Source organism: Megalops cyprinoides, chromosome 7 (assembly GCF_013368585.1).
Source record: "Megalops cyprinoides isolate fMegCyp1 chromosome 7, fMegCyp1.pri, whole genome shotgun sequence".
NCBI lineage: Eukaryota > Metazoa > Chordata > Actinopteri > Elopiformes > Megalopidae > Megalops > Megalops cyprinoides.
This window is the reverse complement of record NC_050589.1, coordinates 3,764,205-3,780,082: the sequence shown is the minus strand read 5'-3', so window position 1 is coordinate 3,780,082 and position 15,878 is coordinate 3,764,205. Positions and strand designations below refer to the sequence as shown.

The window sequence follows — 15,878 nt, the reverse complement described above, 5'->3', positions numbered from 1 at the left end:
TCTGTGTAAGAGTCTATATGTGTGTGTGTGTGGCAGGTAAGGGAAAGGGTGGGGTTTGCAAAAAGAACACTTTTCAGAACAAAACAATGGCGCACAAAAAAAAAAAAAATGTAAAGGACATCAAATTTCGTGGTTATCTGACTCTTTGTCAGCTAGCTCTGCACTGGCCCTTCGATTGGCTGGTTTGCAGGGTGTTCTGTTTTAGAAGCAGTGGTGCAGAGAAAGCAGCACCGCTTCAGCTCCGCACTGTTTCATTACTACGGATCAATTCTCATACCCTATGTCACTGTGTCACACCGATCCCCACCTGATCAATAGGGCTCTGGTCACACAAACTAACTTGCTCATGAATTGATGTGTTTTAATGTCAGCTTACGTGTGCTGGCCTTTACATTGCAATGAGAGTGCTGGCGTCTGGCACCCTGGGTCAGGTTTCTAGAGGCCATTTATGGTTAGTTATACAGAGGGCAGTCGTTATTGCGAGAGGGAAAACACGACAAGCTGCAGATAATTGGGCTAATCAGTTTCGCAGTCAATTGGCCCACAGTTCATTGTGCGGACTGGAATGATGATTGATAAAGCTTTCGACAGTTAGGGAGAGAGTCAGTGCACGGCTGCAGTCCTGTTCCCTTGCCGACAACACAGGCAGTGTGCACTGGGCATCTCTTCAGCCTCCATGTCTTTGCTATTTCCCACTGATGGGAGCCCGGGCAGCAAACACACGCATGCACACACGCACACACACACACACACACACACTTACACACACACACACACACACACACACACACACACACACACACACACACACACATGCACACACACGCACACACACACACACACATACACACACACTTACGCACACACACACACACACACACGCACACACACACACACTTACGCACACACACACGCACACACACGATCCCTCTCCACTGCAGGTCTGTGGCCTCTTCAGTATTAGCAGCATTGCCAGTATATTGATCTGAATTTGATTGGCTAGTAAAGGGCTCCCTCCTTTAAACATGCCATAGAGATGTCTGGTCCCTGTTGCCCAGGCTGTGCATGGGGGATACGCCCTGGAGACAAAGCTCCCAATGAACTCCAGATATTTTAGCTTGGCTTCTGTCTCATAGCCCTCAGAGGTCAGAGGTCAGACAGTTAAAGAACCCATACCTGACACTGTTCGGTTGCACAGTTCCTGGGATAGCATTCACTGGAAGGGGAACACATTAATGGTCGAACACTGCCTAAGGCAGATTGGCCTTTTTCCTGTCTGTCTGCCACATGTTGATATCTCTCAAGAAGCAGCAATGAGGCCAAGCAAGGTCAGGAGGGCCATGGGCCCTAAAGTGAGTGGCACAGGAACCCACAGGAACCCGCAGGAACCCGCAGGAACCCACAGGAACCCGCAGCCTGTACGCTGGCAGGGGGAGCTCACCCAACAACGGAAAAAGAGCAATTAGAAAACCAGGCCCAGAGGGAAACCAGCCCGCCACAGGCAGGCGTCTCGGTGATTAGATTTCTTGTGACGATTACCCAAATTTTCTCTCACAATGCTCTCAGCCAAGCACAGGCATTAAAACAACAAAGGAGTACTCTCCCACCACTCCTGTCTCCAGCCTTTGCAGATCCTTCTCCAGGTCCCTTCATTACGACCCACAAAACAGCGCTATATTTAGACCTGAGAATAAAATCTATCTTTCTCTCTCTCTCCCTCTCTCTCTCTCTCTCTGTCTCCTATCTCTCTCTTTTTCTCCTACTTTCAGTTTCTCTCTTCTTTCTTCCTCCTCCTCCTTCCTTCTCTTCCCCCATCTCTGATCTTCCTTTCTCTAAATCCAGAAAATGTTTTTTAATCATAACTGTATAATTATGAGTTGAACTGAGGCGTTACCATAGAAACAGCTTTTGTTAATACCTTGCCAAATGCAGAGGGGCTCTGGAAGCCATGTCTTGTTTTATGCATATTTGTACATTATGTTCATTTATATTTTTTGAAGTTTTGGTAGAGTTTGGTATTATGTCTATATGCACAAATAGAAGGTAACTCATCAGTGTGGTTTATAATCATGTGAACTGAAGTCCTCCAAATAGCTCACAAGTGCTGTCATGGTTACCAAAGATTTCATCACCAGCACAGGGCTGAGAGAAAAACAGAGAATAAGTTTAGGCATGTGTCTATTGCCAGTGAAATTTCAAATTGCCCATTTTTGTCTATAGATATCAGTATTCCCAATTCTAAATTGCTTCAATTTGCCGAATTACAATGGTCAGAGGAAGCAAACATTGTTGATCGAGAACATTCAGCACTGTTAAACTGTTCCATTTGGTTTTCACACAGATACACACACACACACACACACACACACACACACGTCTGCAGGAAAAGACTAATCACCATCATGTAAAGCTGAACGCTGTGCTGACAGTGCGGTGTTCTTACTCCACCAGTGAGGAATGGGGACGATTTCACTGGATCGGCGTTTACAGAGATTGCACCACGGCCCACCCACCTGCCGGTAGATCGATCAGGACCCAGCAGCACACACACACAGACAGACACACACACACACACATATGCACGCACACACACACACACACCCAGCAGGCGGGGAGTTAGCCTCATGCGCTGAGAGCTGAGAGATGGGCCGTCGCAGCAGAAACAGGGGCCCGTCGTACCGACAGTGGTGGCGCCCGCGTTTGCAAACCGGGCCTCTGTTCTGTGAGTCACGGCGCACGGCAGCCATGATGGATGCTCGCGGCCCCCTTGCCGTAATCGTTTCCACAGAGAGCCCCACTGGATGGACGCCAGCTGCGTTTACACGCCCATCTGTTCGTCTGAAGGATGCGCCTCTCCCAGCACCCTGACGCACTGCGCGGGATGCAGGCGCTCCGCTGTCGCCCGCTGCCGCTAAGCGCAGTTTGGCTTTTCCGCTCGGAGACGGCCGTGTTAAAACACGTTAAGCTACGCGGGGCTCGTTTGCACGATGGCGGAACGCATTCATTTTCGTCCCTCTGCCGGTTAAGAGCAGTTGGATAATGGCTGTAATTTGTACTTGCTGAAGTCCTGTCAGATTTCTAGCGGAGCGTACGGCGGGAGCAGTGATGTAATGCCTCGAGATGGCTTCTGCATTCGGTCTCTTTGCATTTTGCATTTGGTTTCATCTGAGGAATAGTTCATTTCAATCCATTCCATTGCAGATACTGTAACATGAATCTTCAACATTTCATCTCAAGGACCATCACTGTGCAATAGATTTTATCGCTACTGGAGTCTTCAAATACCCCTCTAACAGAGTTGTATAGGCTTCTGGGCTGTGTCAAACTCAGAGGTCAACTCTGACAGACAGTAACAGACCAAAAAACACTGCTCAAAACGCACCTTCAACAGACTACTGAACACACTAAACTCAACTCAACACATGAGTTGTGAGGTAGTGTACACACAAGCCCACACACCAGGCCCGTATGCCTTCCTTTACATACAGCATAACTGGGTGATTATTTCAGAGATAAATGCAACTCATAAGCTATATAGCATAATGCACATCTTTTTTTTACCTGCGTAGTAGAGGGAGAAGATGGAGGGTTTCAGCTATTTATAGAAACATGCCAAACATCTCAGAAATTATCTCAATTTGTTGAATAACAACCACCCCCTCCCGTTACGTACTCACACGCACCCACCACCAACCTTTTTTTTATTCTTCATTTGTCTATTTGTTTTAATTAGACTTGTATGCCCTTTCCGAGCCTGTGGCAATCAAGGCCTGTTCCCATGGAAACAAGCAGAAAGCCTCCTAACAACAGAGAGAGAAAGAGAGAAACTGAAGACTTGTTAGCGCAGCAGAATGCGGAAGAGAGAGGGAAAAAACCGAGAGAGGGAGAGAGGGGTAAAGAGAGAGGGAGAGGGCAGCTATGTGGCTTCCTGGTGCAGGGAGGTGAAAATAAAACTACAGACTCAAAGAATTAGGGATCCTGCAGGTACCCCTGTCTCTCTGGCCCTGTTTAAGTGGCCGCATACAGAAACGATGGTGCGGTCGACCAAAGAACTGCCACACTGCGACAGGTCTATAGTGTCTCGTCTACAAAACCCCTGCCGGAGCACCCCACACCTTCCAATCAATCTTACTGGGACGAGAGGCAGGTCTTGCCGGCTGGTGCTGTCGTGTAAGGAGACGCGGTGAGGAGCTGCAGAGGGGTGTAGATTAGGCATTCTCCGCTGCGATGTGCGGCTCTGGGAGGTGCGACTCGTTACCCCCTCGGGATGTCCTGGCTGTGGATAGCGAGGGAGCATTCTGTGCTCTGCGGGCAGCTCCCCGCTTCAGCCCACAGAGCGGCACGACTCACAGAGGAGTCTTCATTACGCGAGGCTCAGATCAATCGGTTCAATTGCACAGAGGCATTGAGTCTCGTAATTAATGTCAGCAAACAGGCCCGGGGTAAGGATATCTTCTTTATTGCCTAAATGAGGGGGTGAGGAACGAGACACACAGGTGGTTTTCAGTAATGCAAACCTTGGCTTCTTCCCACAGTAGTACAACTGGATGCCCCTGGGTAGACGGAACTAACACAGTGCTTCACTATCTTTACTTTCACTGAGTCTTTTACAGATACACACAGCTTTAAAGACTGTTTCTAAGATAGGGACTTTGCTAAAGTACAACTCAAAAGATTAGAGACCGAGCCAACATTCATCGGCTAATTATTCCATAGGCATCCTAAGGCTGCTTGTATATCCAAAAAAAGGTCTTCACCCCAAGGGACCTCAATCCATGGAAACGCATCACAAACAATCATTGAGATTGGGAGAGCAACACCATCTGTACCCCTCTTGGTAAAATGAAACGCTTTTGAACCACACCACGTTTAGTCATCAGGAACGGCTTGCTTCCACACAGGAGTGTGCCAATGACACCCACAATACCCCCCAGTGGCCTATCTTGACAACGTGATCATCTTGGAAGGATTGGACAATTTCGAGCAAGTAACTCTTTCAGTCTCAGTTCTTGAGAGAAACCTTTTCAAACCGCAGCTAAACCACCTGCTGAGTGTACACCCCTTACATACATCTCTGTATGTATCACAGAATAGAGTGCGGGTTGTGATGAAGGTTCAGGACTGTGCTGGGTATCGTACTTTACTATAGAGCACTGGCACTCACTCTCCTGCTGATCTGCTCCAGGCAATGGCTGCTCTGCAGCAGTTTTGTAATGATAGACATCACGGCCATTTTAGTTAAGTGTAGAGATTCATTTTTGGACTTGATTAATGACATCCTCTTCTTTATGTGGAAATGAATGAAGCCTAATCAAGTGTACTACTGGAAACCGTGTTATTTCTATTCTGCAGGCTTTGACGTGACAAAATGTACAATTTACCGCCCTGAGCTGAACTTCTGGTTGCTTGGTTTTGTTTCTGTATTAAAAAAATGCCCAGTAAGAAAATACTGTCATTCAGAGAGGAGCCTGAACATTTGCAAAATCTCCCCCCCTCCCCCCCCCCCAAAAGAAAATTTTGAGCGTGAGGCTCTCTCTAAAACACTGGTGCAGCTAGTCCATCCTTCAACACCGGCCACCGCAGTGCTAAGGTTCATTGGAATTCTCCGCACCTCCTGCTCTGAGAAGCAGCCTGTTTCTGCTCTCTGAGTGGGCAAATCCTGCCAGAGACATGATGAAAGAAAAAACTTTCTGAGAAGAAGAGGAAAAAAAGAGTCAAGAGATGGCTTGAGATGTGTATGACAAGGAATCGATACGCAAACAGGAAATCAAAGCCTGCTCCTTGCTGGCGTCTATGTGCAGCAATGCCAGACAAACAATGACTATGCTAAGGATGGGCTCTGAATCGTATCTGGGAAGATCAATGGCAAATTCATTTCTTATCTGTGGATGGGGATGCGGAAGATTATTGACTTGATTTATGAAATATTTAAAGCCAGAAAATCAATCTCCAAGCTCATTTGATTTGAGGAAAGAGCAAAATTGCTACCCTCCCCTGTCAACCAATTTCTACTGCACACAAAGAAATTCATTTTTTGTGTAATTAATTAAAAACAGCATAACGTTAAATAAAGATTTTATTGATTTACATTTAAAGCAGTTAAACTACTTTAAACAATTCTCTAAAATTCTCTTAAAGGCTTGTTTTGGTGTCATTCTCCAGGATGAATGTATCAGTGTTACATGCATATGAGGGAATTTTTCTGCACTGTCTATGGTGTCATTGTTTAATGTAACAGGCATCTGTCACTTATTTCTTGGCATTAATTGATAATGTGTACTTTTTTTACTCTGCAATGGACTTGGTGCTGTATTTGTATTCTACCACACACCAGTTTGTGATCACTTTCATGGCTCAATACCATCCAGTTCATGACAAATAGCATAATGCAATTATTATATTATCCTATATATTATCCCAAGGGATGTGCTCTGGCATATCCTTGAGACAAGGATATAGCTCATTCAGAAACGTACAATTAATTGTAATCACAAAGCGATCTTTCCTATGTGACATTTTCAATTAACAAAATTATGCTGTAAAATTGAAATATTTGACAATATTGATTTTCGTACAATATAGAAGAGGATGGCATATGATCAATTTGATTAATCTATTAACCTCTACTGACCTCCTACAGGATCCTACATTGAAACAAATAAATAATCCCAGACACATTTACCCAGGACACGTCTTAGCTCCTCACCGGACTTTAAGCAGACCGACCATATTCCAAACACGTCTGCACGGGATGCCAAGGCCCAGAACAGGGCCAGACTTAATGGCCCGTAAGGCAACCGTGATCACAGCTTAACCCACCAGAGAAACCCCTCCTAAAGATCGCCACCTAGTGGCGGGGGTCCTCCCATCACCAACAGAAACATGTGAGTGCTGCGGGTTAGAGGAGCCTGGGCAAATGGACAGCAGAGAGGACCATCCACAAGCAACTGAGGAGAGAGGGACCGCTAAAGTGGCACTCTCTGGGACAGACGGTAGGGGCTGAAGTGCCCCCATCTGTAGGAGAGGAGAGCCCCCCCCCAGATCCCTCCTCTCTGCTGGAGTACCCCCACATCCACCCCTGGCCTCTCGCTCCAAATCATGAGAACTGTATTAAAGCCCCATGTCCACTTATCGTCATGTGGGCTCAAAATACAACTATTAACTCTGAGCTGCACAATCAGAACTGTCACACGCTAACCCACTGCAATTTGTGTTCCATAAAAAATTGTCTATAATCAAAGTTTATACACGATAAAAATACACCTGAGCTGTCACCTTGGTGAAATGCAGGTGCTTCTGTGAAGGCCTCCATGGTGCCGAACACTGAGCTAGATTTCTGTGTCGTCTCGCTCAGAGAGAATAATCAATATTCGACAGAATATCCAACCTGTATTAGTGTCCATGTTGACAACGGTAACACCACAAATGAGATCCAAGAGTCTGAAGATTACCCACAGCCACTGGCCCAAGCGGGGACAAAGGGCACTGTACCAATACATTATCGGTGCAGTCATTTTCCAGCAGAGACCCTGAGCTAGACTGGTAAAGGGTCCAATGAACAAAAACTGTGTCCTGGATCGATGCGACGTCTTTCTGCCTTTTAGCCTTGGCCACGGTGCCCGTCTGCTTCACTCAATCGATTGAAAATGGACACCGCCTTTAATATGGCAGAGTGACTTACAGCAAATTTTTTTTTTAAATGATCACTGTGTGAGGCCGCGGAGCTCCAAAGCTGTTTCTGACTTGGCGTGGTCTGAGATCTACCAGTCAGGCACACACATCCAGGCTACCTATCGCTAGCTTTTTCTGCACTGTGCATGTTCATATCCTCACAGAACCAAATCGCCCGTGCGCTGAGTTTTCGGCTGTTTGTGTCACACTTTAGTGGAAGAGGCGTTTAAAAAGGCCTTCTGCAAATACCCAGTCATCACTTATTTATCAGATCCAGCCTGCAAATGGTTTTTGAATCCAGAGCTGATATTTAATATCTTTCCAGCAGACCATTCTTTTTTTTTTCTACAGGAAAACCAATAGGACACATGCGGTGGGAAACCCTGACGCATTCGGTAAGCAGAATTTAATCAAGACATTATTACATTTTCATGAGCTTCAAACCTGGAGTCTGTCATATGATCTTTACTGTCAATTGTATCAGCACTTGTAATAACTGGGTTAATAGATGTCTACCGAAGATTTCACCAGGAATATACATTACATCTTAGAGCTGTCACCGTTCAATACAAGCACATCACACTGAAAGAGAATTGCAAAAAGTCACAGTTAAAGAAAAGATTAAGACATTTGAGACAGCCATAAAAAACAATAAAAAGAAGATTAAGATGACAGTATATCTAAGAGTGAGACTGTTACGGAGTTTGGTCTTGAAAGATCTCGGAGTCTTTGATTTCACTGTAATTCCTGGCAAACGATGAGCGGTGATGAATTTATTGCATAGTAATGACGGTGTGGGTGTGTGTATGTGTGTGTCACCGCTCGGCATTAATAACACTCTGCATGAACTTTACTTTGAGTTAATTTCCATCTGTTTTCTCCGGTTTGGTCGAGAAAATGTCTTGAAATGCAGCAGCGCACACTGCCCACCTTAGTAATCTATTTTGCTTTAGTCAAATGCTCTTTATAGCCTTATTTTTCTAGGGCTAAACTAGTTAACTAATTTCTCTTTGAGACTGGTGGCCAAACCTGTTGCCATTCTCTGTGTTTCTTCGAGGGATTGCATATCATTTTACACTGTGATGTCCAAAACTGTACAAACTATTCTAAATGCACCCATTAGTATATTGGAAGAAATTAGTTGTTTGCTGTACGTATAAGCTCTTGAAGCTCCAAGCTGAAAAACAGACACAAGCTGTCATTAGGGAGACAATGCGCTGTTCAGGCAAAGTGCCTGAGTAAGGCTAACAGAAATTAAATCATAACAACTAGCAATAGTCTACAAAAATGCCTAGCATCTAAATCATTAGTTGCTTGGATCACAAAGCTGCCTATCTGAAAAGCTGCTTATTGAAAGTATATAGACAAAATGCAGCTAGTTACTTGCTATTATTTTCTGTTCAATTTCGAAATATAATGTACCTGAGATGTAAGAACAGACAAAATCTTAGCTCTTACTTAGCTCTGGAAGCAGACAAATGCCAGAGAATTAATGAACAATACATCACCACAAAACGTCCTTCAAGCGCGTTGAGAAAATGAAAGCTGACAAATTACCAACTTTCAGCGCAATAGACAGAGTTATTACCAAATTTCCTACACCTGAATTTATCAGTTTCAGTTTGCACAAAACACGAAAATTACAAATGCATTCTACATGCGTTCATAGTGAGAAATGCATCAATATCCATTTGATCATAAGTAGTGAGATGTGCTTCAGTGTCAGTAAACAGGTCTGACCACTCTAGCACACACAACATTTAAGATCCTTTCTGATGCTGATCCATATTGCTGGTATTGACCCACACGGGCTTTAATGCAAATGAGATGACTGGGCCTGACCCAGCACAGAGGGTGCACCTGGCATCACAGCAGGTGTAGCATCCAGTCTCACGAGGCGGAGGGTTTGTGAGCAAGTCTGCGCTCTGCCCAGGCTCAGCGCCAGGAGAAAATACAGAGGGGTGCAACTGCAATCCACAGGGGTGCACAAAAATTCATAAATGCTATGCAGACATTGGGATATAAGGAGACAACTGGGGGTGCACTGTGGTCCGTCTGGGGGTTCAGTGCACCCCTAAGCACCCCCATAAGTGCCAGGCCTGGCTCTGCCTATCAGCACCGACATGCTAGCTGCTGAGGGTAGCCTGCCGAGGCTGTGGCGTCTTCACTGCTGTGTGGTCCTATCCCCGCTGTCAGAGCGACTCAGGGCCCCTGCCCTGGACAGGGCTCCTGTGATGTCACCACAGGAATTTAATAACCTCACAGTGCCTGCTTGGATGGTTCTATAACGTACAGTATGACGGCCCCGGCGATGAGAATCTCAGGCTGGGAGAGAAGGCGGAACAAATGCACAAGGGACGGGGGTTGGTGGGGGGGGGGGTGAACAGCGGCAGCAGTGAAATTTTTAAGCACTTGCATTTTTAATTTGGTCTCACAGTGGAATCTGTCCAATTAGAAAACAAATCTGCCACAGCTGCAGCCGATTTCAGCTCAGTTTGTTTTTTTCTGTTTTTTTTTTTTCCTTCCCCCTCCTTTAAACATTCCCTCATTAGATGAGCTATGTGCACATCGCTGGGATGTTAGTGCCGTTTGGTTTACATAACCCATTCAGGTCAGAGAGGATTCCTTACACCGCTGCACATATGAATGGACCAGTGCAGATTACTGGAACTGACATCCTTCTTTATTTTAAAGAACACAGCCTCCTGTGAAGGGAGAAACCAACTAAAACTAGATGGGGGGGGGGGGTTGGGTGTGTTTTGAGGCTCTGCATGCCGTAATTAATGGTGCAGGCCGTTATGGGCTGCTAGACAGGTGATGGATTGAGACGCCGGTCCCACGTCGATATATCGGAGGAAGACAGAAGCATCCTAACTCCCAGCACCCTGCAGCGTCCTGCTTGTGCCTCCTGCTGTTTTTTCCCGCTTAACGCCACACGGCCTGGAGAGCCTCATCGCACAGAAACGAGCCAGAAAACGACACTTCAGTGACATCTTTGAATCCCTCTTTTCCGTCACCCAGAAGCTCTGGTGTCCACGCGCCAATCCCCTACATCCGCGGCGTAGTATCCCTCACGAGCCGGCGTGACAGGACCGACACGGCGAGTGGCGATAAATGACACGCTCGCCCCAGCGTAGCGTGACAGGGGAATCTATCATCTCGAGGATGAGGCAGCGGGCATGAATGACGTTCCCTTTGTTGCGGCCCCGGTAATGCCCCGTTATTTAAGCGAGTGTCGCGGCCTAGCTGTCTCCCGGATTTTCAGCTCTTTAAAGGATTGTGTGGTATATCAGCGAGCATCAGGGCTGAGCGCGTTACACTGACTCCCATGATCCTCTTGGCCAAGGTCAGACAACCCATGGAGATATTATTAGCTCTGCAATTCAGACACGCTCTTATTTTATCGGGAGTTTAAGCCCCAGTCTTGGACGACCCCTGTTTGTCCCATCTATTGTCCCCAGTTGATCACTTAATTATCCAGAATAATTACAATATTAATCAAACACCTCAGTGCAAGCATCTCAGTATGAGTCAGAAAGCCCTTTCATTCAGAACTCTGTTTACAGTAATGTATTTATTTTAAAGAGTTACACTTAGTTAAGCTTACACGAGCTTCACAGCCTCAAAGGCTCAGGCAAGTAAATACTGAAAGGAAAGTGTGCAGACTACTGTAATCAATCCAGTACTGTGTGTTGGGAAGAAGACAGTATGTTAGGGGGGTCTTCGAGATCTACAGAGGGAAAGCTCTCTACACAGCACCAAGGTAGGGAGATTAAGTGACTTATCTCTCATAACATACTTTCTACACAGAAGCCTTTGTATGTACTCCGCTGGGATACTGAGTTTTCAGCAGGCTGTATTGTCAACAATATCTTACAAAACTCCAGTTGGCAAGGACAGGGCTGCCTGGGGTAATCTATTCCCCACACAGCAAACGTGCTGTGCAGAGGCACTGCCGTCTACACACCACCTGCATCCGAAGCCCACCCCAATAAATCAGCTCTGCGCTGATACCCCCTTTGCGTCCTTTTGCAGTGGTGCAATGTCACTGCGAAGTGTGAAGTCGCCTGAAACAGTGGAACCACGCCCCCTCCTCCCCCCCCGCCCCCCCAAGCCTCCCCAAGCCCCCCCCCCCAAGCCCGGCAGAAACAGCCTCACCTCCATGTACAAAGCTGTGCAGCGTACAGTCAGAGGGTCCCACCAGGTGAATCAGGCTGGACTGGCTGAATCCCACAGTGTAGGGCTCTGAAAATACACACACACGCACACACGCACATGTACACACACATGCACACACACAAACACACACACACATGCACACACAAACACACACACATGTACACACACACACACACATGCAGCCACATGCGCACATACAAACACACCCACATGCATGCAAACACACACACACAGTGCCATGGATGCAGGTTACAACAGAGTAAAGAGAAGACAAAAGGAAGAGTTACAGATACTCCTAAAATGATTGTTTCATTTGTCAATGCCCTCTACATTATAAGCAAATACCTCATGATTAGCACAGAAACTTTTCAAGTACTTTTCCATAACTCATAATGGAGTTATACAGCTTCCTGCTGTTTGAAAAAAAATCTAACATTTTTCCGTACATTGTTCTGAGACTGCAGCAATTTGATTATACACAAAAGACTTAAAGTACGCGACAATTGTTCTTCTGCTTTGATAATTCACATTTGATCCCATTTTCACCAGAGCCCAGCAAAATGTAGTCAAGAAGAAAGCGGAGAACGTACCTTTCGTTTGTCTGTCTGTGAAGCGGATAAAGTGAAGGAGAGGAAAAATCAACAGCGGAAAAGACGTGTCAAAATCTCTGATTTTGGTGACGGGTGATTAATCAACACAATTCTGCATCAGATTCACAGACTGTGGACAATGAGCCCCTGCTGCTATAATAAATAATTATAGCATTAATTAGCATTAATTAATATAATCATCATGCATTTTGTACAAGCAAACAATCAACAAGCCCCCTTGGTGACGTGTGGATCACAATTATAAATACTGTAAAGTGTAAATCTCCTTGATCTGAAAGCTACCGGATCGTGCCTACCGACGCTGGAACTGTAGGTTGGAGTTTTGTGACACAGGTGAGGGTGAGTGTTACCTGGGCTGAGCACAGGCATGATCATCTCCCCATTCCTTTCCTTGGTTTCCAGCCGCTCCATCTTCTGCGCCTCATAACGCTTCTTGCCCTCCTCCTCCTGCTCTGGGCTCGCATACTGGGGGGGTGGGGGTGGGGGGGCACATGGACACACACACAGACACGCCGATCAGTATCATCCAATATGCACTGTAGCACAGGGGTCAGGAGCAGGGCTCATAATCAAAAGGTTGTTGGTTCGATTCCCCACAGTGGCACTGCTGTGGTACCCTTGGGCAAGGTATTCAACCCAGAATTGCCGCCGTAAATATCCAGCTGTATAAATGGGTAACATTGCAAAAAAAAAAAAATACAACCTAGGTCAGCTACACTGGATGAGGGTGTCTGCTAAATGACAAAATGTAATGTATTGTAATATAATCACAATACGATATAACTCTCACCACTCTCACTGCTTTGAATGCTAATCCAGTACTGGGTTTCATACAGCACAGTACTGTAGGCCATTGTCAGTCCTTAATGGATGAACAGTCATTGACTATGTCATTCATGCTTTTATGAGTATTGTCTCATATTTTATGAGCATTGTGTAAGTATTGTACAGCAACTCTGTAAATGCAAACAGAATTTGAGATTGTGACACCGAAAGGAAACGGAAAACAGACAGCAGACGCTGCGCTGGAACAGTATGAAGGCAGGCGGGAGCACTGTGTTGCTGGGGGGGCGTTATTCACTGCAACACATGACACAACAATGACATTCTGCAGCACGGCTCCCTCAGCGGCCGCAGAGAGGGGCAGGGCAGAAGGATCCAGCCCGTGTCCTGGAGACAGCTTTAACCTTGCTGTCGTGTGACATGGCCGCAGTGTGAGCAGCACTGAGAGACAGCAGGGAGGGTCACACACACGCGTGCACACACACACACACACAAACACACACACACACACATATACACTCTTACACACACACGCACACACACGCGCACACACACACACACACACACACACACACACACACGCACACACACACGTGCACACACACACGCACACACGCGCGCACACACACACACACACACACACACACACACACACATACACACACACGCACGCGCATGCATGGGCACACACACATTCACACATGCACACAAATACACACATACATGCGTGCACGCACACACACATGCACACACACATATACACTCTTACACACACACACGCATGCATGGACACACACATACACACACGCATTCACACACGCACACACATACACACACACACACACACACACACACACGCACACTCTTACACACACACACATGCATGCATGGACACACACATGCACACATTCACACATGCACACCGACACACACATGCTCGCACACACGCACGCACACACACACGCACACTCTTACAGACTCTTAAGGACAATCTCCCTCATCTTTCTGATGATCCCAGTGAATGGTGGGCAATACAAAAATGTGCTGGGATTTGGAGACATGAGTGTGCTACAAGCATTACCAGTGTATGCCTATCTACCTTGAGTATAATTAACAGTAAAGGTTTAACAGCGTCGGATGTCTGACAGTTCACTGAACTCCACAATTCAGGATCATTCTCTCTGATTAAAATAAAGATGTTTTATTAACATTACTGAAAGGAGCCATGAGACAAATGCATTTGAGTGACAAGATCTGAACATTTCCAGTTTGATGATCACTTGTGTTAGTGATGTCAGATTCGGGAAGTAAACGCTTCATTTTTTAAATGTCCTGCCAACCTTCTAGTCTCCCTGGTTGGAGTACAAATTATCTCCGTACTCCATGGAGCATTAAAATCAATTTCTCTTACAGCCATCCATCTACAAGAAACCATGCATAATTCACCTAGAAAACAACCGAACACATTAAAGTGAGAGACATATGCTTCACTGTTAGCCTGGTGCTGTCTGGCAGCTGCCTCGCCTACACTGTTCAAAGGCAGTGCTTGGAAACCCAGAAACTGGTTTCAGATGAGCTGCCTTCTGTTTCAGGGGGGATTTCAAACACCATCCACCAGGGTACTGCAGAAAGTGCTCGTGGATTTTCCAAACTCTAATGAAGCTAACCCTGTCACACATGCTGCATACAGTAAATGCAGAGAAGATCTTACATCTTTACCTTTATCTTACATCTTGACAGCATTTACATAATACTCTAAAATCTGCATATTTACACAGCATGCACTTGTGCGAGAAATGCTGATGTTCTGTGATTCATCAGCATAGGGCTCCATCTCTCTTTCACTGTGCAATTACTGTGCACAAGCACAAACATTTTGAACCATGAAAGATGTACATCTTACATATGCTCAATCTGGGGCGTCAAACTGAATATCTGAGTTTACTGACAGACGCGCACACAAAAACTTTTGAAATAGTGCACTTGGTAGTTTTTACCTCTCTTTTTTTGGGGAGGTTTAGAATGTTGGTATACTGAAGCATTTTTTTTAAAACGTACAAGCCTCTCCTTGAAAGGTAACACAGTGATTAGAGGACTCTCTGCCGCACATTTTTGTGGAGCTACAAGCAATGAAGCCCTCCAGCTGTGCCTTACTCTCTTCCTTGAGAGGAAATTAAAATGATAAAGTCTGACTTTTTCCAGGGTCCCCTGCTGTATGAAGCGTTTCATTAAAGCAAGAGGGGGATGGAGGTAAAAATCATTATGGGGTTGTGTAAGTTCATCTTAGGAAAAAGTCTGCGCTTGAAAACTTTTAGACCCACAGAATGCTCAGTGAAGCCAAACGTGATGTGTTTGCCTCAAAGTTTCCTGGAAAAATAAGCCAATTACATTATGTGAGACTGCCCTAATTAGAAGGATATGTAGCTAAATGCCTTGGCAAGACTGCATCAGGGTGAGATCCAAAAGCATCTCTTATATGGGCTGCACATTCAGTAAGGTTCTAATTATCATCGTGGGTTTGGCTTGACAAGTAATCTGTTGGGTGATAGATGTTCTGTGTTCTGCGATATCACACTGAATTGCTGAAGTAAAAGTTACAGCTCTGGCACACCTCTCCCTATAATTAACCTCTGT

At 45.7% G+C, this 15,878-nt stretch overlaps 1 protein-coding gene across 2 annotated transcripts in view; it reads right to left on the bottom strand.

Moving 5' to 3' along the window:
* Positions 1 to 15,878, bottom strand: part of acot7 (acyl-CoA thioesterase 7) — an 86,616-nt gene that overhangs the window by 40,427 nt on the left and 30,311 nt on the right. For both annotated transcript variants that reach the window (XM_036533840.1, XM_036533841.1), the window contains exons 5-7: positions 12,812 to 12,926; positions 12,441 to 12,455; positions 11,830 to 11,916 (exon numbers count right to left, since the gene is read on the bottom strand). In XM_036533840.1, the coding sequence (XP_036389733.1) occupies positions 11,830 to 11,916; positions 12,441 to 12,455; positions 12,812 to 12,926 (217 nt within the window). The remainder of the gene's footprint in view (positions 1 to 11,829; positions 11,917 to 12,440; positions 12,456 to 12,811; positions 12,927 to 15,878) is intronic.